Source organism: Podarcis tiliguerta (genome assembly GCF_965153285.1).
Source record: "Podarcis tiliguerta genome assembly, chromosome: 5".
Lineage (NCBI taxonomy): Eukaryota > Metazoa > Chordata > Lepidosauria > Squamata > Lacertidae > Podarcis > Podarcis tiliguerta.
In genome coordinates, this window is record NC_139538.1 from 90,128,654 (window position 1) to 90,154,282 (window position 25,629).

Sequence of the window (25,629 nt, forward strand, 5' to 3'; positions counted from 1 at the left end):
ATGAGCGCCGCAACCCCAGAGTCGGCTACGACTGGACCTAATCGTCAGGGGTCCCTTTAGCTATGCTCAGTAGTAGGCACAGAATACTGACTTGGAGAAAACAAACAAAACAGGCCAGGGGCCAGGACCAGATTTAGGTTTGATGAGGCCCTAAGCTACTGAAGGGCCCTTTATATGTCCAGTTGTCCTTTCGTCAACAACAAATTGTGGCTGTTTTTTGTGTTGACTATATGCAATATGGTAACTTATGGACCTAATAGGTATCTAAAGCCATTTGCACCTAACAAAAGATGTACATCATTGGAGCCTACCCAACACAAAACAAAACACTCTTGCTGTATGTTGGTTTTATTTTACAGTGGTACATCGGGTTAAAGACTCAATTTGTTCCGGAGGTCCGTACTTAACCTGAAATTGTTCTTAACCTGATGCACCACTTTAGCTAATGGGGCCTCCTGCTACTGCTGCCGCCGCACCGCTGGAGCATGATTTCTGTTCTCATCCTGAAGCAAAGGATGTAATATTTCTGGGTTAGTGGAGTCTGTAACCTGAAGCGTATGTAACCTGAGGTACCACTGTATTTTATATTTTGGAAATGTACATCCAGGTTTTTTCCCCTTTAAATTTGGGGTGGGGCCAAGAGAGTGGGGCCCTAAGCTATAGCTTGTTTAGCTTATACGTAAATCTAGCTCTATCAGTGGCATTGCCTCTTTTTGCCATTTGTCGTATGTCTGCATTTGCATTTCAGACCTTCCCGCCAACTGATCCCGCCGAGTGGGCGGAGCCTTTGAAAAGCGAGGCAAAACCGGCAGACAAAGGGAAGCGCGCGCTTCTGCGCGGGGCGGGGGCGGGGGAGGAGCAGGCAGCTCAGAAGAAGCTCCCATTGGCGCAGCCCTTGGGGGGACGTACCATCTTCATCCCTGAGGGGGGGTAACTAATCTATGAGGGGAGAGGGGGGAATCGAGACTGCCGCTTTTGCCCCTCCCCCTTGCTAAACTGGGTTATACACACATCGCATACACGCATATCTCGCCAAAGCGGCTTGCTCTCCGCGAAGGCGAAACCGCGTGACGAGGACAAACCCCCCCCCGCCGCGCGCCATTAATGGTAGGAGCCGCCCAGCCGGTGTTCGCGCAGGCGCTCTCTGTCTCTAGATGCTCGCTTGAGGGAGGGGAGCGCAGTCGTTTCTTGTTTGGCGGGAGGGAAGGAAGTCGGCGGCGGGAGCGAGGCGCTGAGGGAGAAAAGAGCGGCTCTTTTCTGTTTTTATCCGGCTCGGCCATGTCGTCGCGTCAGCGGAGCCCGCTTGGTGGCCGCGCTCACAGTAGGTGCGTGTCTTCTGCCGCCTCCTGAGGGGAATTGGGGGGGGGGCGGGGAGGGGTCTGAAGGCGACCCAGGCCCCGCTTTGTGTCGAGGGCCGCGGTTTCGTGCCTCAGCCGGCGAGGCGAAGGGAGGGCGCCGTGGGGGCCGAGAGGGCCTTGAAACTCCTTCCCACCCCCACTCCCAAAATCTGCCTGTTAAGGTTTCTGTGAAGTAGGTCAGCGAGAAGGAAGGAGAAAGCAAATGAGGGAACCAAGAAGAAAGGAGAGAGATTCGTTCTTTTTTTTTTATGCGAGTAACTCCCCACCCCCCCATTTCATAATTTTAAGTTATTTTTTATTGATAATACAGTGAGTGGTACCTCGGGTTACATAGGCTTCAGATTACATACACTTCAGGTTACAGACTCAGCTAACCCAGAAATATTACCTCGGGTTAAGAACTTTGCTTCAGGATGAGAACAGAAATCTTGCTCTGGCAGCGGAAGGTCCTATTAGCTAAAGTGGTGCTTCAGGTTAAGAACAGTTTCAGGTTAAGAACGGACCTCCAGAACGAATTAAGTATGTAACCAGAAGTACCACTGTATATAGCATATATACAGCATATATATATATATTGTTCAGCCATCGTTTATTGTAATCACTAAGAGTGAATTTCTGTCTTATTTGCTGATGTTCTGAGAGTTCATTTTATTGTGTGCTGTTCCACTAGGCCATGGAACAACAGATCGACTGGACGCTTTGGGACACATCTATTTCCGACATAGAGGAAACTCTAAACCGGAGGGATTCTTTGAGAGAACAGCTCTGCTTATGAAACAGTCTTAATAAGGCCGCCTTTCTCAACCTTGGGTCCCCAGATGTTGTTGGACTACAACTCCCATCATCTGTGACTGCTGGCTAGCGATGATGGGAATTGTAGTCTTAAGAACATCTGGGGACCCAAGGTTGAGAAAGGCTGGTCTAGGGGGTACAGGAGAGACTCTTTGTGCTAAATGTTTGTCAATAAATATTCCACATCTAGGGTGCAGTTTTAAGACGTGCGGTTAAAACGCCAACATGCAGTACTTTGACAAGTCATCTGATGGCGGGTTTGTTTTTTTCAGATTATCCCCCCTCTTCTCTCTATCCACATAGTTTTAAAGTCCTCAGGGGGATAAGTAGAACAATCCAATTATGATTTAAATTTTGTATTTTTAAAATATATATATTAAATTTGTATACCGGCTATACTTGCAGGTCTCAATGTGGTTCACAGGATAAAATCACAATATAAAAACACAAAATGCATAATCAAAATAAAAACAAGAATGGCAGCCCAATAACAACCCCATAACACTCCCCAACGAGCATTTTCTAGTGACTTTATAGTCTACATATACAAAATTGTTTACAGTTTCACTTTCTGATTGCTTCCTCACAGACCACCAGCTCGTTGGACTCAAGGAAGGAAGCGTGGAGCAGATGGCAAACACAGAAGCACACATGATTCAAGCATGTCCAGTTCTGACGATAAAAATACATGCAGTTTGTCAGACAGTAGGCCAGATAGGTATGTATATAAAGTTTGCTGAACTTAAAGCATAGTTAAAGTTAACTTTTAATGCATAGATGATATGCAGTAATTTTTGACAACTGATTATGCACTTGCAGCATACTAGGTGTATACTACACTTTTAGAGGAAGTTAAATGTAAAAATTCAAATTGAATTGTTTAATTTGTGGGCCTACTGGTACAGGACACATTTTATTGTACTTTTAAAAATACTGTTTTAAAGCTGCAATTCTATATTGGGATTTGGTTTATAGTTTCACAACACCAGAAGGCCATAAACCCCGTTCACGATGTTCAGACTGGGGAAGTGCAGTTGAAGAAGATGAAATGCGGACTAATGTTAATAAAGAAATGGCAAGGTATGGCTGCATAATTCATTAAAAATATTTGTTGGGATGTAGAAATATTCAGTGGCTGCCTACTACTGATAAGATCAAAACCACCAGAATGCCTATATTACGCAAATCCAATTGAAAAAACGTAATAGGCTGTATGATAACAGCTTCTCATAGTGTCAAATTCAATATTGTGAAATAATATATTGAAGTATTAATATATTATGTCACGATGTTGATTTTGACAGTATGAGAAGCTGTATCTAATTTTTGAGAAGTAGTTTCTAGTAAATAACTTTGTAATTGTCATCATACAGCCTATTAAGTTTACGTGTTTTAGTACTGATGAGATGGCCAAATTTTAACTGTCTTACTTGGATGCTAGAAGTAGATCTTATTCTGAATGTGGGAGCATTGTGATTTATTCCTCTGAGCAGTGAGTTGAGAATAATAATATTGAAAACTCCCATATTCAGAAAAAGAGAACATTTTGGTCTTTTTCATTTGGTCAACTGTTTCATTTCAAAAACAATTATTGATTCTGTTATATTGTACAAAGTTATAATCTAACTTTATTATTGTAAGTCTTTGAGAGACAATAATTGGTCTGTAAAGTGGGATAAAATATAGTAAAACAATTATGTAATGATAAAACTACCCATTTTGGATAAGTTTATTGGTATGCAAGCAGCCTGGGAAGTGACCTAGTAAGCTATATTAGTGTATTGCTTTTTGTTCTTGTCTTAGATCTTCATGGGCATCGCAGCTAGGGAGGGGAGGGTTAACCTTCCCCAACCACAATATCCCTAAAAATCACCTCTTTACCTGCACAGGAATTTATGCTTGCAAAATATTCACAACAGTTAAAAGGCTGTTTTCAATCCTAAATGGAGGTGGAGAAGGGGTTCTTGCTGTTCATGGGAAAGGAAGGGCCATAACTTTCCAGCAGTAATATCTCCAGGCCTCCTGCATTGAAATGCTTGCTTTCTCTTGCAAGACTGAGTGAATCTGTAGTCTTTGTTGGGGGATGCTTAACATTTGGGGAGTATAGCTCAAGTAGGGAAAATAAATTAGGAAATGATTATTATGGTCTGCTTGAATAAAACAATTAAAGCTATTTATTTATTGTAATTATGATGGAAGGATTTACATCTTGTTTTCTAATAATATTTTTAAGATATTAACGTGTGTGTAGTAATTTTCTTAATTAAGAAAAGGGGAATACTTTTTGAAGTCTAAATGATACAGAGGTGAAGGGGCTCCCAATGATACACCTGGCATGTGGGCCAGTAATTTGCCACCTCTGAGCCACATGGTATCATTGTAATGTTAAAGTTGGTAAATCACTGTTATGAGTGGGATTGTTAAACTGGAAACAATTGCACCTATGCTGTTAAGTGCTTGGGAAAAGGATTCTGCTGTAGCTATTACAAGGGCAACATAACTTAAAGCTGAATGCAGTAATGACGTCAGATGTAAAGGTTTTTGGGAGAAGCTTACAGTTTCTTTACTTGGAGCAACTGTTCTGATTATGAAGAGATTGAATGGGTTCTACTCAACTGAGTATTTATTAAATAAGCCTCAATATCAGGTGACCAAGATTTAATGTTGGGTCCTACTCAACTCATGGGTCCTACTCAACTGAGTATTTATTAAATAAGCCTCAATATCAGGTTACCAAGATTTAACGTTTCAGCAGTTAGCAGCCTTATGTAAAGGTCCTGCATCTTCGTACTGCAATAAAAGTGGCTATGATAATAAAATAGTGGAAATGTGTGCTAAAATAAAAGTACATTTTGTAGATACAAAAGAAAACTCTTGATAAATGAATATGGAAGAGAGAGGAAGCTGTCTTCTGGAAGGTAAGAGTCAAATACTCATCTGTTGGGTGTGGTGAAATGCTTATTTTGAACTATACTGTTTTTCTGCTTAGCTATGAAAAAGCTAGAGCTTTCCTGTTCTTTAATGTATCCGTTTAGCCCTCATTATCAGTCCTTCACTAGTGAGTGCTTTGAGGTCAAGCTACATAGCAGAGTGGATGGAGGGTTTAGGAGGGCAGAAATGGTGTCCAGTAGAAGCCCCAATAGTGCCAAAAGGTTCGAGGTTGGCTGAAACCCTGAAAAGGTGCCAAACTCCAGAAAAACTTGCTAAAATGTATAATAAATTATCTACATGTTGGAGATGCAACAGTGAAATTGGGTCTTATTTGCATATGTGGTGGAAGTGTACAGACATCTGTGTATTTTGGAATAATACATATGAAGTACTTAAAAAAATATTTAAATTTACATTAAAAAAGGCCAGAAATATTTCTATTAAGCATATTGCCAGAAGAAATAGGAAAATCGAAAAGAACATTATTCATGGGATAATGGCGGCCAGAATTTTAGTAGCAAAAAAATGGAAAAATACAATACCTAACACGACAGATTGGCAAATCCTAATGGTAGAATATCTGCAGCTAGCAAAGGTGACAGGAAGGATAAGATGCCAAACAAAACAAATCGTCTATAAGGATTGGAAAATATTTTTAAAATACTTTAAAAACTATGGTATAAAAGGAAACCTCTTGGCAGAATTAGACTGACCCTTGTATTGTATAAATATAAGTTCGTAGGGAGGAAAAAAGAAACTATATAAGAAATATGTAACTGCAGGATATGCTAACCAATAGATAAAGTACAGTGAGACTAACTGGAAGTCATTTTTAATTTTTCTCTTTACAAGTTTTATAATTGTTTTCATTATTGGGAGTATAAATGATGTTAGTCATATTAATTTTGCTGTTTCTTATATTGTTGGTTTGCTTTTTCTATTGTTTGTCTGCTTGCTTGCGTTTATGTTTGTTTGTTTTCTCTTCATAAATGTACTTATTTTACAACAATAAAGATAAATTCAGAGTGAAACCCTGAAAAGGAACACACCCATTTCACCATGGGGATACATTTCAGTACAGCATCCCACCACCATCTTATGCGCAAGCGCATTTATGTTGGCCACTGCTAAATAAATAGTTTGGCCTCCCCTTGTTCGGGGCTGCTGCCTGAGTGAGGGAAGGCTGCCTGCGATCAACCAGCAGTGCAGGGTGGGAGGTGCCTTCTCTCTGCTTCTCCTCCATTGCATGCCTGCACTCCCCCCCTCCTGGCACCAGTTCTGGTGACACCTTCTTGCACTGGTTCCTTGCAGACAGGCAGGCTGGGCAGCGACCCTGAGCAATTTCCAGGCTGAGTCTTTCCTCCCTGTGTGCCTTCCTTAAAAGTGGGGTGCTCCCCACTTTATGTAATTACACTTTATGAGTGTAGGGGCCTGGAATGTAACCCCTGTGTAAGTTGGGGGACACCTATACTATATTGTGTTACAGTTTCGTTAGTATTTATATAGTGCTGTTAACCTGTCATGAAAAAGGTAGATTAAAAAAATAAAAATCAATATTATATTTTCAGTTCTGACTCCAAGGAGTCCACAGCAGCAGTGGAACTTGAGACGGATGAGGCTGTTCTGATGAGGAGACAGAAACAAATAAATTATGGGAAGAACACACTGGCATATGACAGATATATTCGAGAAGTTCCAAAGTATGTTTTCTTGTTTACCAGGAACATTTGGGTTTTCTTTTATAACTTGCTACTGGTTTCATTGCAGACACTTATGGCAAACGTAAAGTATGGCTTGATTCTAATATACTGCCCTCGTTAAAGAATATAGCTATTTTTCACCCATATCTTATTTTAATTTGATGTTAGGTTTTTGAATATGTTTTAGCGGTTCTGTGATTACTCACTTGAACAGGTCAGTTGTCTTTTGAAGTATACAGGCAGATAATGTTCTAAATTGAAGTATTCAGATATGTGCTAAATTAGGCAACTGTTTTGCTAAATTGCTAAAGACAATAGTAAGCAGAATGACACTAATGAAGTGAGATTTTGATTAATTAAAAATTACTGTAATTAATACTTGCTCTTGCATTTGGAATAAAAGCACAGCTTGGTTTAAAATGCCATGTAAACAGTTTTTAATTTTTGTCCCAGGTGTCTACGAGTTCCAGGGGTTCATCCAAGGACTCCCAATAAATTTAAGAAGTATAGCCGAAGATCCTGGGACCAACAAATCAGACTGTGGAAAGTTGCACTTCATTTTTGGGACCCTCCTGGTGAGAGAAGTTGTGACATGCAAGTAATGTAAGTACCAGGTATCTTTAGAGTGAATAGAAACTAATAACTTAAAAGAATGAGGGACTGTCTGTTTAGATCTTAAGAATTTCAGTTATAGTGATCTTCTCCTTAATATAGCTAGGTTTAAGAGAGTTATTCAATTTAGACTTCGTTTTAAAGCAAAGTTTAGCATATAATCTGTGTAACGGGTGAGTTTAAGAATATTGATTTTCAATAGCATTTATACACATATAACTGTGTGACTCAGAACTAAGACTGCCTTAACTCCCAGAAGTATGTGAACTGTTAAAGGTTTTAAAAACCAGCCATTACCAAGTTTAAATAGCTATTGAAATACAGCTATGGGGCCAGATGTATAAACTTGGAAACCATAGGCCTGGAATCTTGGTTCTGATCACTCATAGACATTGCTTGGGCAATATATAACTGTCAAAAATTAATAACTGATAATTGCTTCCCTCATAGTAGTCCTGTTGATCTTGGTGACATGGAAACAGAATCTATAGGAAGTAATTCTGCTGGGTCACAAGGAAGCTCTCAGGATAATGATGTAAGTACTTTGAAGCCTGGAATAAATATTTTGTTAGTCCTGCTTCAGTATCCATTACTCTTAGGGTGCTAGATCACTGATTAACCCAATCTTGCAACAAAGTCTGAAAGGTACTAGTTGCTTGCCAAAAGCTAGTGGACTGCCAACAGCTGATGCACTGCTGGGTTTGTTGATCTTGAACTACCCAGTACCTGCTTGTTTTTGTCTCCAAAGCTACCTCATCAGAGTTCATAGCACCTCTATTTTTTTCATAGGCATTGTAAAACTCTTCTTCCCTTGTGTTCTCCACTTTCCCATGCCTCTTCTGTCCCTCTTTTCTCAACCCACCCAGTACAGAATGTGTTTCCCCTTCCTTTAGTATGTTTGTGTATACTTTCCCCACCCACCTCATATACTTGCATTTGTCATTTCTCTCCTCCCACCCCGCCAACATTTTCTGCCTTTAGTATACAGCTCTTGGTTGGTAGGTGAAACATTTTCCTTAACCAGATTGACATATCTGACAAAAGTTGCATTATGAACCATCTTTCAGAGTGACCTCCCACCATAAGTTAGAATAATTTTAACTATTATGGCATTGCAGCGTTTCAGCAATTGTAGAGGGAGAGGTTTCACGAACAACAGGAAGTTGATCAGTTTTCCTTTTCCATTCCCACATAGCATGGACATTATTTTAAGTTGTTCTGTGTCTTCAGAGAAAGGATGATTTGCACAGTCATAGGAAATTTACAAAAGGGGGAAAAGGATGATTCGCACAGTCATAGGAAATTTACAAAAGCTGAGATAAACAAAGGTTGTGGTTCAAAATCTTATTGCCATTGACTGCTGCTGTGATGTCATGAATGATTCAATATTACAATTGCTGAGATTTTCTTTACGAAAGACCTGAAGGTTGTGGCTTTTTGTGAAAAGTGCAAAGCAAAGAGAATCAATTCAGTAATTAACTTATAAGTGAAGGTGTGATGCAATGATGGCAAAAAAAATGAGGTTTGAGTGAGTGAGTAGTAGATCAAGGGTGAATGTTGGACAGGAAGGGAAAATGTCTTAAATTTTCACAGATCTGCCTTTTTCTTCCTGAGAAAAACCATAATGGTGTGAGGTAGAGGTATCCAGAACTTAGGAAAAATTAAAGCCATCTAGTTGCCCTTCTGTGCTATTGAATCCCCTTGGCAAGATACATTCTTTACAGTGGTACCTCCGGTTACGAACTTAATTTGTTCCAGAGGTCCGTTCTTAAGCTGAAACCGTTCTTAACATGAGATGTGCTTTCGCTAATGGGGCTTCCTGCTGCTGCCACACTGCTGGCGTGCGACATCCGCTCACATCCCGGGGCAAAGTTTGTAACTAGGGGCATCTACTTCCGGGTTAGTGGAGCTCATTACTCGAAGTGTTCATAAGGAGGACGGTACGTAACCCGAGGTTCCACTATACTTTGGGAAAACTTTGCACTAATGATCAACAGAGAGTGAATTCCCAGGAGTGAGATTTTTCGTACCCCACTTAGAGACAATTGTAGCTAAGCAGTATATGAATTGTTCAAATAAATAAATAATAGTTTATCTATTTGTCTTGTTTGTTAAACAAGTTTTCCATTTGTTTTAGGAAAACTGCACAGGCACACCCACCAAAGTGAGAAGCATTGACCACCTGGTGGAAGATGAATTTGAGCTGGAGACATGTTAGGTTTTGACATACTTTATGACTGCAAAGCATGCATTCTACTGGCTGCTTTTTGAGAAAGGAATGTCTTACTCAGAGGACACATACACCTGAAACTGTCTTATCTAACAGTCTGGAGAACTGGAGTATGGCAGCTGTGAAATTGCAATCAATGTTTTCGCCTGACTACTTTTTTTTTATACAAAGCATAAAACTTGAGTTATATGTAATTGAGTGAATGCCTAATTTTATGTATACTCAGGAGGTAGCTTTATAAACAGTTTAATTATAGTTCAGAAGATAAACCAGCCCAGACAATGTTGACACACTTGAAGAGCTTGAACACTTGACAGATTAGAAGGAGAACTTCAGCATCGGTGCTGAGCTATTGGCTCTTGTCCATAGACAAAGAATATGATAGGCAGCAAGTAGTAGTTCTCCAGTCTGTCCTATAATTCATATTGCAAAGGACCACTTATTGATAGCACAAGGCGGTGGCATTTTATGCCTCTTGAACCTTTGTGTCCTTCAGATATTGACAACGTGTGTGCAATAACAAGGTAATGAGTGTGAACAGGCTCTTCATGATAAAAGGCTTTGACCCAGTTTCCAGGTCCACCTTATGGTGTCAGCTCTCAAGTTTATTCTAAATTGATGCTTGTAAATAGTTGTGTGCAGAACTTTGCTAACTTTTAAAGAAGAATTAATGAACAGAACTTTGGAGACTGTTGACTTATTTTTTTCATAATGTAAAGCTATAGACTTTTTACTAAAACAGTTGCTGTTTTGTATGGGATAAGGCATAAATAAAGCAAGTACATCTTTATGTGTATGGTGCAAACACTGTCATGAAAACATTCTGCAACTAAGATGCAAAGAGATGAAAGATCAAATTCTGTGCTGCCAGACCACTTGGAAACTGATGATCACAGTGCCAGCAGTGTGCACAAGGTACCACCACTCAGAATCAGGCCAAAAATCCATGTATGTTTGGAAGTAAACCCTACAGAATTCAGTAGCCTTCATATCTATCTTGTTACGATTGCAGCTTAAGGTTGAGGTCCTTAGCATACAATTGAGATTTATGGGACATAAATGTATTAAAGAGTGATAAAGTATTGGGAGCATTCTACTGTTGGAAGATGATGTAGAATCTGCAACTCTGTTGGGGATATGGGGGCCAATATGTAGCTGTGGAAATGCTAGGACAAATTGCAGGTGCCCTGAGGGAAGAGAGATAACGGGTAAGTGGAGAAAATTGAAGTAGTGTTTTCCATTTCTTAAAGCACAAGTGGGTGACTTGAAGCCCCTGATCTCTTCTGAAACCAACCCCGTCTTCCATCCTATCAGTTTGTTTCCTAGTTTTTCCTGGCTTTTTGAAATTGTTTTCCCTCTTTCAAAGTAGTTTCAGAACAACTGGGAGAGGCAGTTTGTTGTTTTACTCTGCCACCCAATAGGGCTTTTATTCCATCTGAAAGAACAAATGGTTTCACTTTTGCCATGTATGTATGTATGTTTGTCTTACTCGTTGGAAAGGAGCTAATTTCACTTCCCAGAACATAAGGCATATTGGTCTTGCAAGCGGTGTGTGAGGGAAATGGCACTCTGCACACTTGTTGTTTAGCCGTGTCTGACTTCGTGAGCCCATGGAACAGAGCACGCCAGGCACTCCTGTCTTCACTGTGCACACGTTAGTCAACCTTCTGATCAGCAAGCCCTAGGCTCTGTGGTTTAACCCACAGCGCCACCCGTGTCGTTTCCTAGTTAAGGTGTCCTATAACCTCTAGACAGATTTCACTTAAAATCCCTTTTCCAGTGTAGTACAGGATACCTTCAATTAGATGACCCCTGAGCTCCCTTTGAATTCTTGCTATACAGATGGGCTACAAAATTAATACTATTATTATTTATTACATTTCTATATCACCCTTCATCAGAAGATCCTTGGGTGGTTTACAACATTAAACAGAAAAGGGCTGCAATAGTGGGAAAGGCAGTTTATCTACTTTACTGAATTGACTCCCACCTCCCTCCCTCTTCCATCCGGGAAAGAGAAGGAAAAGAAAACCTGTAAAAGGCCGGGCATCGCCGCCTCTGGCTCGAGCATGCGCAGTGCTTGCTCTTGAAGGGCCCAGTGGGCGGGGCAGGCCGGCAGTTGCCCTCAGGTCGCGGGCGGTGGGCGGAGCCAGAGCCTGGCTCCCGCCGCTCAAGGCGACGGGGTGAGAGGTCAGCGCGCGGCGGAGGCGGCGAAGCCGGCCAATGGGAAGCGGCCGGCCGGCTCCGAGGGGCGGGGCTTGCTGTGTTTTGTTCCTCGGTCAACGCGGAGCTCCACTCAGCTGCTTGGCAGCGGCGGCGGCTGGAGCCGCGCTGTGGTGAGGGGCTCGTAAGCGGCCGCCGCCGAGAGTCCCATAACTGGCCCGTGAGGGCTGCTGCCGCTTGCGCAGAGGGTAAGCTGCGCCTTTCCTTGTTTGTGACGCGTGAGCCGAAGTAACGTGGGAAACGGGGGACACGCGTCGAGGCTGGGCCGGAAGAGGAACGGGCCCCGGTCCTTCGCCCCGCGCCTCAGGGCACGCGCACGCGGTTTAGTAGCGTTGTAAATAATTGCCTTTTGGGGGGTTGGGCGCCCAATGTTATTCAATGTGAGGAGCTTGGGGGGGGGGGTGTTGGTTTGTGAGGGGCGTGGGGGGGCAATGTTATTCAATGTGAGGAGTTTTTTGGGGGGGGCTGTTGGTGTTTGTGAGGGGCGGGGGAGGCGTGCTGTAAACTCTTCACGGGTTGCCTTTGGTACCTGGAGTAAAATCCGATGCTTTGCGGGGGGGGGGGGACGGGGGTCCCGTTAGAGACTTCGCAAAATCCGTTGATCTAAAGCAGCCTTTCTCAACCTCGAGGTGTATGGGGGGGGGCGGGCGCGTTCCTATATGTTGTTGGACTATAACTCCCACCATCCCTAGTCAGCAGGGCCGGCAGTCAGGAATGATGGGAGTTGTAGTCCAACAGCGTCCAGGGACCCTGTCCCCGCCTCCCATGGCTTACCTAAAAAATAAAGCAACACTTCCGTAAAAATGAAAAGCTGTTTCTTTCACATTTCAAACTATACTGGAAGGCATTTTTTCCCGGCAAATTATACATCATTGTGTGTGTTTACTAACTACTGCTTCAGCCTGATCCAAACAACAGCGGAAATGATACTTTTATTGGTTCATTTTTTATGTTTATTGTTTATTTTTTTTATATTGCAGTTTTATGTTGTGAGCCATCCTGAGATCTATGGATAAAGGGTGGTATACAATTTTTTATAAATGGTGATGATAATAGTTGTAATAAATGATAATTATTATAATGTATGATAATGATAGTAGTTATTATTATTATTTCTGAGGCAAATGGCTGGAGACCTTTAAGTGTTTAATTTGTCCGGTGATATTTAATTGGACCGATACTGCTTCAGTTCCACAGAACTCTTATCGGTTTTTTACTTCACAGCTTGTGAGAGTTCAGAGAAAAGTTAATTGTAATATGTGATCCATCATAAAACATGCAGGCAAAAGACGCTTATCAGTTACCATTGCTTTTCAGCTAATGATCCCGTGTAAGAAAACAGTGGTGCAAATTATCAGATGTGCCATATTCCATAAGAAATACAAAGCCGTTCTGGTGCAGTTTTCTAACTTGAATCTAGATCACATCTTCTCCAGGAGCTCCCAACATCATAGAAGCGTAGATCCCCTGCAATGCAGGAATCTCAACTAGATCATATATGACAGATGCCTATCCAACCTTTGCTTAAAAGCCTCCAAGGAAAGAGAGTCCACCATTTCTCCTGGGAGTCTGATCCACTGTCAAACAGCTCTTAATGCCAGAAAGTTCTTCCTGTTTGCTCAGAATCTCCTTTCTTGTAACTTGAACCCATTGATACAGGCCCTACCCTCCAGAGCAGGAGAAAACTTGCTCCATCTTACACATGACAACTCTTTAGATATTTGTTGTTGGCTATCATATCTTCTCTCAGAGTTGTCATAGTTATGACAATCAATGATGTCCCGGTAAAAAGGGGCCACAAATTCCCAAGAGAAATGAGACTGTGTTAAAATTAGAGTGAAGAGGGTTGAAGAGTTGTTTTCTACCTCTTTTCATTCAGAGAAAGTATGCAGTTCAATAGGGTGTTTTCAAATCATCTGAAAAATATTAACTTACTGATTTTAGCATGGCCGAATGGTTGTGCATGACAGAAATGTCACGCTTCTCAGAGATAGTTGCCTGGGGGAAAATAAAAAAATGTCCAGTAGCACCTTAGAAACCAACTACAGTGGTACCCTGCAAGACAAATGCCTCAGAAGACGAAAAACTCGCTAGACGAAAGGGTTTTTCGTTTTCTGAGGTGCTTCACAAGACGGATTTTCCTAAGGGCTTGCTTCGCTAGACGAAACAGCCTTGCCTCTCCTGTCATGGCGACAGTCACTGCACGCACGCACGCTCGCTTCCCCGCTCCTCCGGCTCCCTCCCACCTTCCGGCTGACGGCTCCTCCGGCTCCCTCCGACCTTCCGGCTGATGGCCGACCTTCCGGCTGCCTCGCACCGCTGCCCACCCCCCTCGCGCGCTCCCCTCCACCAGCGTTGCAGCCAGAGTCGCGCTCCTGAGCCCCGCCGCCCTCCAGCAGCCGCGTCGCGCGGTGGCCACAAGGCGCGGGTGAGTCCGAGGTACCGGCTGCGGCAGCTGCCCTGCTTCTCCCCACCCCTCCCCGCCGTTGTTAGTGTTTAACTGCAGTGGTGCTTCGCAAGACGAAAAAACTCGCTCAACGAAAAAACTCGCGGTACGAATTAATTTCGTCTTGTGAGGCACCACTGTACGTTTGTTCTGGCTATAAGCTTTTGTGTGCATGCACACTTCTTCAGGTACATGCATGCCTGGGAAAAGTTAATTAAAACTGTAAAACCGCCTAGTTCAGAAATGTGGAATTTTAAGCCTCAAACCTACATTGATCCTCCAGGCCATTTCAGCCAAGACATGACTGCCATCCTGGCACTTCATACTGTATTTATATTTTCAGGTGTGGGGAGGTAAAGACACAAACTTGGTAAAAGTGTGAGCATGCTAAGCACCGGACAGAGATGATCAACTGATTGCTGGGGCTTGCAGAGCACAGGACTCTGCTTGCTGGCATACTTTGATTTCCAACTATATGGGCAAACAATGGGTCTCTTGGTCCATGGGGAGTGCTAGGGAAAATAAGGATCTGGCCTGCTGCCCAAATCCAGTTCTGCAGTCCTGGCCTAGTTTGCCTTGGTACTGCATCTGTTCATTAAGTTACTAATTTTTATGAAACATTTTTAGAAATGTATATATTTTTCCATAGAAAACTCTAGGAGTGGAAAGTTTTCTGTGCACATCATTGTGAGTAGACCCATTTGTGAAGAAGAGGAAGAGTTTGGATTTGATATCCCGCCTTTCACTCCCTTTTTAAGGAGTCTCAAAGCGTCTAACATTCTCCTTTCCCTTCCTCCCCCACAACAAACACTCTGTGAGGTGAGTGGGGCTGAGAGACTTCAAGGAAGTGTGACTGGCCCAAGGTCACCCAAGAGTTGCAGGCGGAGGAGCGGAGACCGAACCTGGTTCCCCAGATTACGAGACTACCGCTCTTAACCACTACACCACACTGGCTCTGGTGTGGCTCTATCTTAGTGGCAGCCATTAGGTGTGTTTCTGCTCTTAGGCTGTGACCAAGCCTGAATGAGAATCCTTTCCAGTTAATCTTCCTGATTTGGGTTCTACTAGAGCAGATAATTTTTTTTTGTAGCATTCAGATCTATTGGAATGTATCTTTGTCTTGAGCTTTGAATATCTGATGCAGCTGCAGAAAACTTCATGTAGTTATCCAATCGTGCTTAAGCTCAATATTTGTTACTTGTTTTTTTTAGAAATGTACACAACGCGCTGAGGAACTGTACCCACCTAGAAGATGAAGGCAAAACTTCTGAAGTGCCCATACCCAGAAGTGGTTGGCTAATACTGGAAGAAGGCGCCTGTGCCTCCAGCACTCAAAAGTGTAAGCAGCAAGAGACCATGGTAACGCTAATAACAGAAAAGCTGCAAAATCAGACTTTGGATGACCTGACATGTAAAACATTCAATATTAATCTGGTAAGAATATCCTTGTGCATTATGATAGAGTGTGCATCTTAGGAGAGTGAAATATTCCCAAGCATATGAATTGCATTCAGGTGGAGGCATGGCAGTTTCCCCTTATTTGTAATGGGTGCTCCACATTGCTTTGGGAGTAGGCTTTCCCCCTTTTACTATGGAGGCAGCAGCAATCAGCTTTGGTTGCTCCAAAAGAGAGGATTCCCTCTCTGCCCCTCCAGAAAAGCCATGCTGCTTGATAGAGATGCAGGGTCTGAACAGAGCCCTGGTCAGTTTTTCCCAAAAAGTTGGCAATGCCATAAACTTCCAAAATGCCTTGATCTGCTTTAGCAGGTACATAAAAAAGTAAAGGACCCAGTGGCGTAGCGTGGGTTGTCAGCACCCGGGGCAAGGCAAGTAATTTGCGCCCCCTAACCCGGGGCAAGGCAAGTAATTTGCACACCCCCCCCCCCGCTGCACTGTCCCTCCCCCAGATAGTCCCTCGCTCTCTCTCCGCACCGCACGCCTGGCACCCCCCCCCCCTCGACAGTGGGCGGCGACCCGGCGGCACGTATCGGATTCGCACAGCCAGCACTGCAGTGATAGAGAGTGACTGAGCCAGGTAGGGGCAGAGAGCTGCGAGCGCGCCCCTCCAAATGTTGCGTCCGGTGCGTCCGGCCCCCCCTGCACCACCCACGCTACGCCACTGAAAGGACCCCTGATAGTTACCGTAATTTTCGCTCTATAACACGCACCCGACCATAACACGCACGTAGTTTTTAGAGGAGGAAAATCCGTAGGCATGCCACCCGTAGGCATTCCCTCCATAACACGCACAGACATTTCCCCTTTCTAGGAGGAAAAAAGTGAGTGTTATGGTGCAAAAAATACGGTAAGTCCAGTCGCAAACGACTCTGGGGTTGCGGCACTCATCTCGCTTTACAGGCCAAGGGAGCCGATGTTTGTCCGGAGACAGTTTTTCTGGGTCATGTGGCCAGCATGACTAAGCCGCTTCTGGTGAAACCAGAGCAGCACACGGAAACACTGTTTACCTTCCCGCTGGAGCAGTACCTGTTTATCTACTTGCACTTTGACAGCTTAACTGCTAGGTTGGCAGGAGCTGAGACCGAGCAATGGGAGCTCACCCCGTCACGGGGATTCGAACTGCCGACCTTCCAATCAGCAAGCCCTAGGCTCAGTGGTTTAGACCACACCATATAATGTTCCCCCGCCCAGCTGTACAGAAAGGATTGCTCAATTTCCCCTTAACCTTTCCCAACTTAACCCTAAACCCCAAAGGTGAACACAAATGATCTCGCAATGCTTCTGAAAAGAACTTGAAATTGAATTCATAATTTGGGGGAGATGCCCCCAGGAGGCCTCTCTATCCCTTTGTGTGAATTTGCTGCACATTGGTGTTTCCTTGCACCTGCACAAATAATGTGCTTGACAGTCCTATCGCTCCTGCTTTTCAGCTTTCTTTGAATTACTTCACCCTTATTGAGAGGCTCTCTTTTGAATTTAAACAATCTTGTTGGACTTAGTGGGCAGTTTTTTTGTTCTGCTTTAATCTGTTTTAATTGAATGTTTTAATCACAGTTACAAAGTGATTTGACAGGGCTATCATTTTGCATCAGATATTTATTATCGGGGGTCTAGATGTCTATTTGTGAAGCACAATATTCAATTCAAAAGCCTTAGGTGGATTTCTAACAGTGTGACTTATGGAGGGAAGGACTATAAGTATTTAAGTATGTATATTTGGGAGTAAGCCTTATTGAACTCAGTGGAACATGCTTCTGAGTAAAATATACATGCATATAGCTTAGCCTTGATAGGCATTGCTGCTTGCTGTTTTATTTCAAAATGGAGGGAACCACTAACCAACTGACAACTTCACTTGGAGAATTGTACAGTATTTATCTTTCTCTTATTTCAGTACTCATCTGAGAAGCAGAATGAAAGTCATAGCCTGCTTCCATTTGAAATCAGTGGTAAGTTCTAAGATTTTGGGCTGTCTTTGAGATCATGTTCTAAATATAACAAAGAAATAGCATTGAGCGCAGAATGCTTGGGCGCAGAATGCTTGGTGGCCAAAGGGAAATGGGAAAACCTGGGGTGGGTATGAGGAGGGAATATTTTGAGCAGGAGCTTCTGTTCTGCAACATTTTGTAGTCGGTCTCACTTGCTTTTAGTTGTTTAATTACCTATTTGTTGTGTGTTTCATTAACATACACACACATTATTTTATTTGTGTGCCGCTTTTCCATAGTTCACACCATGCTCAAGGAAGCTTACACCATAAAAAAAAATACACTGCTACAACATAACAAAAGTAGTCAATAACCATAAATTAAACATTTAAAAATACAAAACTAAACTGAACAATTTCCATATGAATGATATGAGGAAACTAAAATATTTTAGTTTTGAACTAAAATAAAGATACAAAAAACCAACAGCAACGACTCTCCCCCCACAAAATCCCCCAAACAGCACAGCAGCCCAAGTGTCCGTTCAGCAGCCTCCACTTTGTAGCTGGAGTCCATCCATGCCCTGCCTCCCAGGCTTGGAGGGGTGCGGAAGGCCTCTGTCCAGTATACCTGAAGGAGTGTCTCCACCTCCATCGTTCAGCCTGGACACAGGTCCAGCTCCGAGGGCCTTCTCTCGGTTCCCTTCCTGTGAGAAGTGAGGTTACAGGGAATCAGGCAGAGGGCCTTCTCGGTGGTGGCACCTGCCCTGTGGAACGCCCTCCCATCAGATGTCAAAGAAATAAACAACTATCTGGCTTTTAGAAGACATCTGAAGGTAGGGAAGTTTTTAATGTTTGAAGTTTTATTCTGTTTTTAATGTTCTATTGAGAGCTGCCCAGAGTGGCTGGGGAAACCCAGCCAGATGGGCAGGGAATAAATAATAATAAAATTATTATTATTATTATTATTATTATTATTATTATTATTATTATTATTACAGGACTCTCAGCCAAATTCTTTAGCTTTCCTATTTTCAAGACAGAAGCTTGCGGTTGCCTGCATTTTGGGCCAATTCTCACAAGTTTCTATAGAGACGCTAAACTTCGTGAAACCCATTGTTTTTCATGTACAGTGGTGCCCCGCAAGATGAATGCCTCGCAAGACGGAAAACCCGCTAGACGAAAGGGTTTTCCGTTTTCAGAGGCGCTTCGCAAGACGAATTTCCCTATGGGCTTGCTTTGCAAGACGAAAATGTCTTGCGATTCTTGAGGGTTTTTTTCGCTCCCCAACCCCTTTTTCTAAAGCGCTAAGCTGCTAATAGCCTTTTAGCAGCTAATCCGCTAATCCCTTAAGCCTTTAATAGCCGTTAATAGCCCTTAAACTGCTAATAGCGCTAATCCGCTAATGGGCTTGCTTCGCAAGACGAAAAAACCGCAAGACGAAAAGACTCGCGGAACGGATTCTTTTCGTCTTGCGAGGCACCACTGTATATTTTCATGAATGTGAGAGATGAATGGACCGCGAGGCATTCCGAGAAAGAAGCCAGACTATATTTGGAAAGAAACGAAACAGTTTGAAGAGGCTGCTGCCTTGCTGAATGTGGTTGTATTGCTTCATGAGAGCATAATGAAGCAAGCAGGCAAAACATCAGGGAAACACAACAATTCAAAATAAAGAACCCATTACCATGAAAAAACAACCGTAGATACCAGCATAATCGTATGAAAATTAAAGCTACCTTACTTGCCAATCAAAAGATCGGCGGTTCGAATCCCCGCAACGGGTGAGCTCCCGTTGTTTGGTCCCTGCTCCTGCCAACATAGCAGTTCGAAAGCACGTCAAAGTGCAAGTAGATAAATAGGTACCACTCTGGCGGGAAGGTAAACAGCGTTTCCGTGCGCTGTTCTGGTTCGCCAGAAGCGGCTTAGTCATGCTGGCCACATGACCCGGAAGCTGTACGCCGGCTCCCTCGGCCAATAAAGCGAGATGAGCGCCGCAATCCCAGAGTCGGTCATGACTGGACCTAATGGTCAGGGGTCCCTTTCCCTTTGCCTTTAATTACTTTAAGATTGGGCACCTTAATACTAGAGATGTTGAAATAAAACCTTAAATTTAAACTGCTGTGAAGAAGTATTTTACTATAGTATGCAGATGAAATGCCTCCTGGTGTAAGTCAGGTGATGTGCTATAGAACAATGGGTTTATGTTTCACAAGCTCTGTTACCTTGCTTTTTGAAGCCACCTCGTGGGAATGTTTATTAGCATTGTTCGAAGAAAATAAAAGAGTAGTGGAATGTCTGCTCTTTCCCTCCCTCCCTCCCTCCCTCCCCTCGCTTTGTGGCATAAAATTAATAATACTGCTGACTTGATGGCAAACTTTTTTCTTTCTTTTTCACCCCCATTTCCGCTCAGCAGCAGAAGGCCCTTGGAATTCGTCCCATGGGGACTGTCGGGCCAGAACTGAACCAAACAAGAAGTCCGTTTGCTCTTTGCCGTTGTGTCCTTTCAGTTCGAGCGCGACCCGTGTGGATTTACACTGGCAGCAAGAATCGCCGGGCCAGTCTCTCGTCTCGGGGTGGATAAGTGAACTCAGTCTGAACGAAAAATCCAGGCACCCGCTGACGCCCCCTACCAAACGCCACTGCAGGTCGCTCTCTGAGCCCGATGAGCTGGTTCGGTGCCGATCGCCGTGGAAACCTGGCAGCTCCAAGATCTGGACTCCTGTGTCGAAGAGGCGGTGCAACAGCGGAGGCAACACCACTTTGCAGCGATGCAATAGCCACGGGAGCACCGCTTCAAAGCCAAACACATGCTCCGGCCTGCCCCACAGTGGGCATTCTTGGAATAATGTCCTCCAAATCGCCAACCTCAACACTTCCCCTGTTCCCAGGCCGTCCTCTGCTAGCAGTGGCTTTGTAGACTGCAGCGAAGGAAGCTCCACTTCGAGTATTCGTTGGAATTCCGGAAGGTCTTACGACTTTAATCCGAGACGCCGCCTTTCCCTGTCCCAGGAACATATTACCGGGACGGGAAATAACTTGTCTTCAGCCAGCAGCACTCCCACTTCCACGCCAGAGCTCAGTCGGCGTCAGGGTTTGCTGAGATGCCGCTCACAGCCTTGTGTCCTCAATGAGAAGAAAAGCAGACTCAAGCGTAGGCGAGAAGAAGACGTCCGGTGGAATCGCCCCTCGTTGGACTTTTTAAAAATGACTCGGGTGAGATTGTCTGTCTGCATTTAAACCTATGCTATACAGTTATTAAAAGGGACGCAGGTGGCGCTGTGGGTTAAACCACAGCGCCTAGGACTTGTCGATCAGAAGGTTGGCGGTTTGAATCCCCGCGATGGGGTGGCTCCCGTTGTTCGGTCCCTGCTCCTGCCAACCTAGCAGTTCGAAAGCACGTCAAAGTGCACGTAGATAAATAGGTACCACTCCGGCGGGAAGGCAAACAACGTTTCCTTTCCCTGCTCTGGTTTGCCAGAAGCGGCTTAGTCATGCTGGCCACATGACCCGGAAGCTGTACGCCGGCTCCCTCGGCCAAAAAAGCGAGATGAGCGCTGCAACCTCAGAGTCGGTCATGACTGGACCTAATGGTCAGGGGTCCCTCTACCTTTTATATATACACGCCTTTGTACCAACTGTTAAATAAGTGGTCCCTTTCCTTATCCTCGTTATGTATTTATAGATCACAATCAAAGCCACATTTATAATCCTCAGGGACAGGGAGGCCCCAGGCCTTAGTTTGCCTACCCATGCCCTAGTGTGTCCCATTAAGCATCGGGGGGGGGGGGGGGATAGGCTCCTTGAATGGAGGAGTTTGCAAGGGTCAAAAAAGAGGGTAGATACTGTAGGGCATGATTGGCCAATGGATCACCTGCTTTCTTCTCTAGCTGTTCTTTGGAGGGTGGGAAATGTGCTTAATCTGATCTCTACATTTAGGCTAAAGAGCAATGATTAATCCTTTAAAATTTAAAATTCTGAAAAAATTGTGGAGAGGCTTAGGCATGTGAGACTAGGGACTACTATGATACCAGGGACTCCTTAATAATCAGCTGTATAGTTCACAGTACAGTGCTGTCACTCTCTACTCAGAAGTAAATCTGTCTGTGTTTACTGGGACTTACTAACAACTAAGTGGACAGGATGGTAGCCTTGGTTCTGTTTTAGGGTTAGTGTTGTGCTGGGGGACTGGAGTTTTTGTGCCTTTAAAAGCTGCATGGCAGGCAGAAATTCAATAGGGCAAGTTTTTTTTAGCCTGGAAATACAGTTATGACGGAGGGAACCATGACTGTACAGACTCTAATTTTGTGTTATGTCACATACCTGTGGCAGCCATGTTGTCACTGGACTTCACAACACACAAAATGCACAATGAGCCCAGAGGTTGGCAATCATTGTTCTATGGGATCTCAAGACAATACATACTAACACATTTCAAAATTTCTTGACACCCATAGAGAGAGAAAAATACTGGATCGTTAACACTTCTCTGTTATAGACAATAGGATGTTCAGTAGCAAAATGGGATTCCCAAGCCCATGTTTGTGGCCAGTGTGACCAGGAAAGGGTCCTCGCCACTGTGAAATACTGTTGTTGTTTAGTCGTTGAGTTGTGTCCGACTCTTCGTGACCCCATGGACCAGAGCACGCCAGGCACTCCTGTCTTCCACTGCCTCCTGCAGTTTGGTCAAACTCATGCTGGTAGCTTCGAGAACACTGTCCAACCATCTCATCATCTGTCGTCCCCTTCTCCTTGTGCCCTCCATCTTTCCCAACATCCGGGTCTTTTCCAGGGAGTCTTCTCTTCTCATGAGGTGGCCAAAGTATTGGAGCTTCAGCTTCAGGATCTGTCCTTCCAGTGAGCACTCAGGGCTGATTTCCTTCAGAATGGATAGGTTTGATCTTCTTGCAGTACATGGGACTCTCAAGTCTCCTCCAGCACCAGAATTCAAAAGCATCGATTCTTCGGCGATCAGCCTTCTTTATGGTCCAGCTCTCACATCCATGCATCACTACTGGGACAACCATATCTTTAACTATACGGACCTTAAATTACCAGTGCTGGCAGATGTATCCCTTTAATCTCATCAGGGCCCAATTAATGATCGAATAGAGGTGTGCATGCATTAACAGTGGTAATGCAAGCAGATACATCATTAGGCATTAAACATACACCCAGAGCCTTTGCATGAACTCCCATCAGGGCCGTCTTTACCTGGGGTGCAGGGCACCCGGGCGCCGAATTCTGGGGGGCGCCAGATGCCCACCGCTGAAGCCGCCTAAGCTCTAAACTATCTACCTGTTATGAAATAATAAATAGTTTTTGATCAAGCTAGAAAAACAAAATACATATATACCTAGGTATTACCGAAATGTATACCTGCTGCTTCACTAAAGGACTTTTCAACTTCGTACGCTCATTTACCATTCACAACGGCTGTGCTTGTCATTCTCAATGGCGCCGCACCCAAAACTTACTAAATTTGGGGGCGCTGGGTGGATCTTTGCACCCCGGCGGCGCATATGCTAAAGACGGCCTTCACTCCCATGCCTACGATGTTTGCCTGAGCCAATGTTGGCTTCCTCTGTTGGGGTGGCAAAAGTTCTGTACTTGCTGCACATAGAGTAAAGCTATGAAGGAATTGTTTTCCAAAGCATGTGTAAAGCTTCACAGTTACACACTGTTGTATTAAAATGTAGAATATTGCATACATTATTCCTCAGCAACTAGATGGATCATTTTTGTTGAACCAAGAACAAATGCTAACTGGTATAGATGGAAACAATTGTTCAAAATTTGCTTGTACTATAGCTGTAGTATGCCACTTGGTTTACCCCCTATAATTTTTAATTGCATGCTTTTAATTTTTATTTTTTTCAAATCATTTTTATTTCATTTTACAAATAAAAGTTGATAACAATACCAAATACATACCCGTATATAAAGTTTTCTCTGAATCTTGAGACTTCCCCAACATTTTCAACTGCATACTATTTCATAATCTGTATTTTGTATCCACCCATATTATCCATAGTATTTTTTACGTTACAAGTGAGATTAGAACCCTGCTAATGTTTCCATGTGCTTACGGTGGTCTCCTAAATAAATTATAATGTTTTCCCGTTCTTTTTTAAAGTTTTTGTCCTCTTGGTTCCCCTGTGATTTTTAATTGCGTGCTTTTTAATTACAGACTCTCAGAAATTCAAAAAGTCTCTGCTCGCTTGATTATGAGGATGATGACAATGACGAGGCACAAACGAAGACCATTGTCTCATCTCCATGCGACTCGAATGACCTTATGAACATAAATACTCCCGATTTCAGCCGGGAAGAGGATGACGATACCAGGCATCATGGCTCACAGCAAGCCGGCTTCAGCACAAAGGCTTCCACGGAAGAGGCTGCTATGTGTGAAAGTGAAGAGGAGACCAGTGACTGTGAGAGCGTCGAAGAAGGCATTTTTCCTCTGGACTGTGAAGGTCTAGATCTAGAGCAGATCGAAAACAACTGAGACAGACGCACGCCGGAAGATGGGATTTTTATTTTGCCGGCAGAAATGTTAGCAGATAACATTGCTATGTCTGTGAGTTTCTGCTTGTACATGCTGCCAACGTGTAGGAAATGTTTCAAGTGGGGATAATAAGGGCATTTAGCACCGGATGGTAGATCTTTAGGAGGTGGTAGGTCAAGAAATCCTTTGGAATTGGACAACTCCCAATGTCTCGTGTTTCTCTTCCCCCCCAGCTCAGTAATTCTTGGAACGGCATTCCGTGCTGTAACCTGGATGTAGTGATTCCTGTTGAGGATGTAATGTCTCGCTAAGGAGTTTAACTTTCAAGTCAGTAGCATAATCAAATGGCTTACATGATTGATCCAAAACCTGCAACTGCTTGTTTGGTCGGTTGCTTTGAACTTCATGTAGAAATGACTTTCTGTATGAGTTACAGTTGGTTCACACTCCAGTGTCGCCACTGAATGTCCTTTTGACTTGTGCTTGCCTGTCTTTGCATGGAATAATCCGCATGTGAGCCAGAAGTTTACACATACCAGGTTATTCCTGATTGCCAAAGTAGTCTTTCTTAGAGCTGCCCAGTCATGGAGATCTTAGCAGCCGTGTGTAAGAGAATACAGGTTTACCTTCCCATCCATGTGCCATTTTTTCCCATGGGAACACAGAGGGCACGAGAAGGCATAAGAACATTCATGCATAGAAAACGTTGGCACATAGCACCTTCTGTGAACCAGCACTATGATTCTTTCAAAAACCTCCAGTTACCTTTTTCCGATTGGAATGGTTTTGTAGTCTGAAGCAATGCTGGCAGAGTGGATTGGATTGCCAGTCATTGCCCACTGCCTTGGTCTTTCTGCGGTTAAGAGGAATGTATGACAAAAAGCACTTGACGAACTTCTAGGAAGGGAATTTTGAATGATGTTCCCCAAGAGGTAATATTTTCAGCAATATTAGAAGGAAGCTGGTCCTTGAATTAAATAAATGATATTTTGCTTTGCACTTTTGTCTGAACTCTTTTTTTAAAAAAAAAATAGAATTTACCGTATTTTTTGCTCTATAAGACTCACTTTTCCCCTCCCAAAAAGTAAGGGGAAATGTGTGTGCGTCTTATGGAGCGAATGCAGGCTGTGCAGCTCCTTTCGCTCATGCTGGATCCTTGGGTCCCAAGAAAAACAACCCAATTTGCTCTCTGAAAGGGCAACAGCCCTGCGAAGTGGATTTCTGTAATGTCTATGCATCTCTGAACTGTGCCCAACTAGATTCAGGTAGGTAGCCGTGTTGGTCTGATGCAGTCAATATATATATAAAAATAAAAAAAATTGTCCAGTAGCACCTTAGAGACCAACTAAGTTTGTTCTTCGTATAAGCTTTCGTGGTATCTGCAGAAGTATGTATGCACACAAAAGCTTATACATCTCTAAGATGCTACTGTGCCCAACTA

At 43.5% G+C, this 25,629-nt stretch overlaps 2 protein-coding genes across 3 annotated transcripts; both read left to right on the top strand.

The window, feature by feature from the left end:
- Window positions 1-1,135: 1,135 nt before the first annotated feature.
- SLBP (stem-loop histone mRNA binding protein) lies at window positions 1,136-10,413 on the top strand. Its single transcript, XM_083440937.1, has 8 exons — window positions 1,136-1,325; window positions 2,740-2,868; window positions 3,126-3,230; window positions 5,009-5,068; window positions 6,650-6,781; window positions 7,235-7,384; window positions 7,844-7,928; window positions 9,531-10,413. Exons 1-8 carry the CDS (start codon window positions 1,279-1,281, stop codon window positions 9,609-9,611), a joined length of 789 nt encoding a protein of 262 aa, XP_083297063.1. The 5' UTR covers window positions 1,136-1,278; the 3' UTR covers window positions 9,612-10,413.
- A 1,344-nt stretch (window positions 10,414-11,757) lies between these two features.
- FAM53A (family with sequence similarity 53 member A) lies at window positions 11,758-25,187 on the top strand. Of its 2 annotated transcripts, none has more exons than XM_083440879.1 (5): window positions 11,758-12,034; window positions 15,504-15,726; window positions 17,645-17,699; window positions 20,094-20,893; window positions 23,868-25,187. In XM_083440879.1, exons 2-5 carry the CDS (start codon window positions 15,649-15,651, stop codon window positions 24,186-24,188), a joined length of 1,254 nt encoding a protein of 417 aa, XP_083297005.1. In that variant the 5' UTR covers window positions 11,758-12,034; window positions 15,504-15,648; the 3' UTR covers window positions 24,189-25,187. The 2 variants fall into 2 exon arrangements, with proteins under 2 accessions (XP_083297005.1, XP_083297004.1); XM_083440878.1 differs by having other exon boundaries at window positions 11,814-12,034; window positions 20,091-20,893.
- The last annotated feature ends 442 nt before the right edge of the window (window positions 25,188-25,629 follow it).

Coding starts and splice junctions, on each gene's coding strand:
- FAM53A (XM_083440878.1), top strand. CDS start 15,649: ATGGTAACGCTAATAACAGAAAAGCTGCAAAATCAGACTTTGGATGAC. Junction 15,727..17,644: donor AAACATTCAATATTAATCTG/GTAAGAATATCC, acceptor CTCTTATTTCAG/TACTCATCTGAGAAGCAGAA. Junction 20,894..23,867: donor ACTTTTTAAAAATGACTCGG/GTGAGATTGTCT, acceptor TTTTAATTACAG/ACTCTCAGAAATTCAAAAAG.
- SLBP (XM_083440937.1), top strand. CDS start 1,279: ATGTCGTCGCGTCAGCGGAGCCCGCTTGGTGGCCGCGCTCACAGTAG. Junction 5,069..6,649: donor AGGAAGCTGTCTTCTGGAAG/GTAAGAGTCAAA, acceptor TTATATTTTCAG/TTCTGACTCCAAGGAGTCCA. Junction 6,782..7,234: donor TATATTCGAGAAGTTCCAAA/GTATGTTTTCTT, acceptor TTTTTGTCCCAG/GTGTCTACGAGTTCCAGGGG.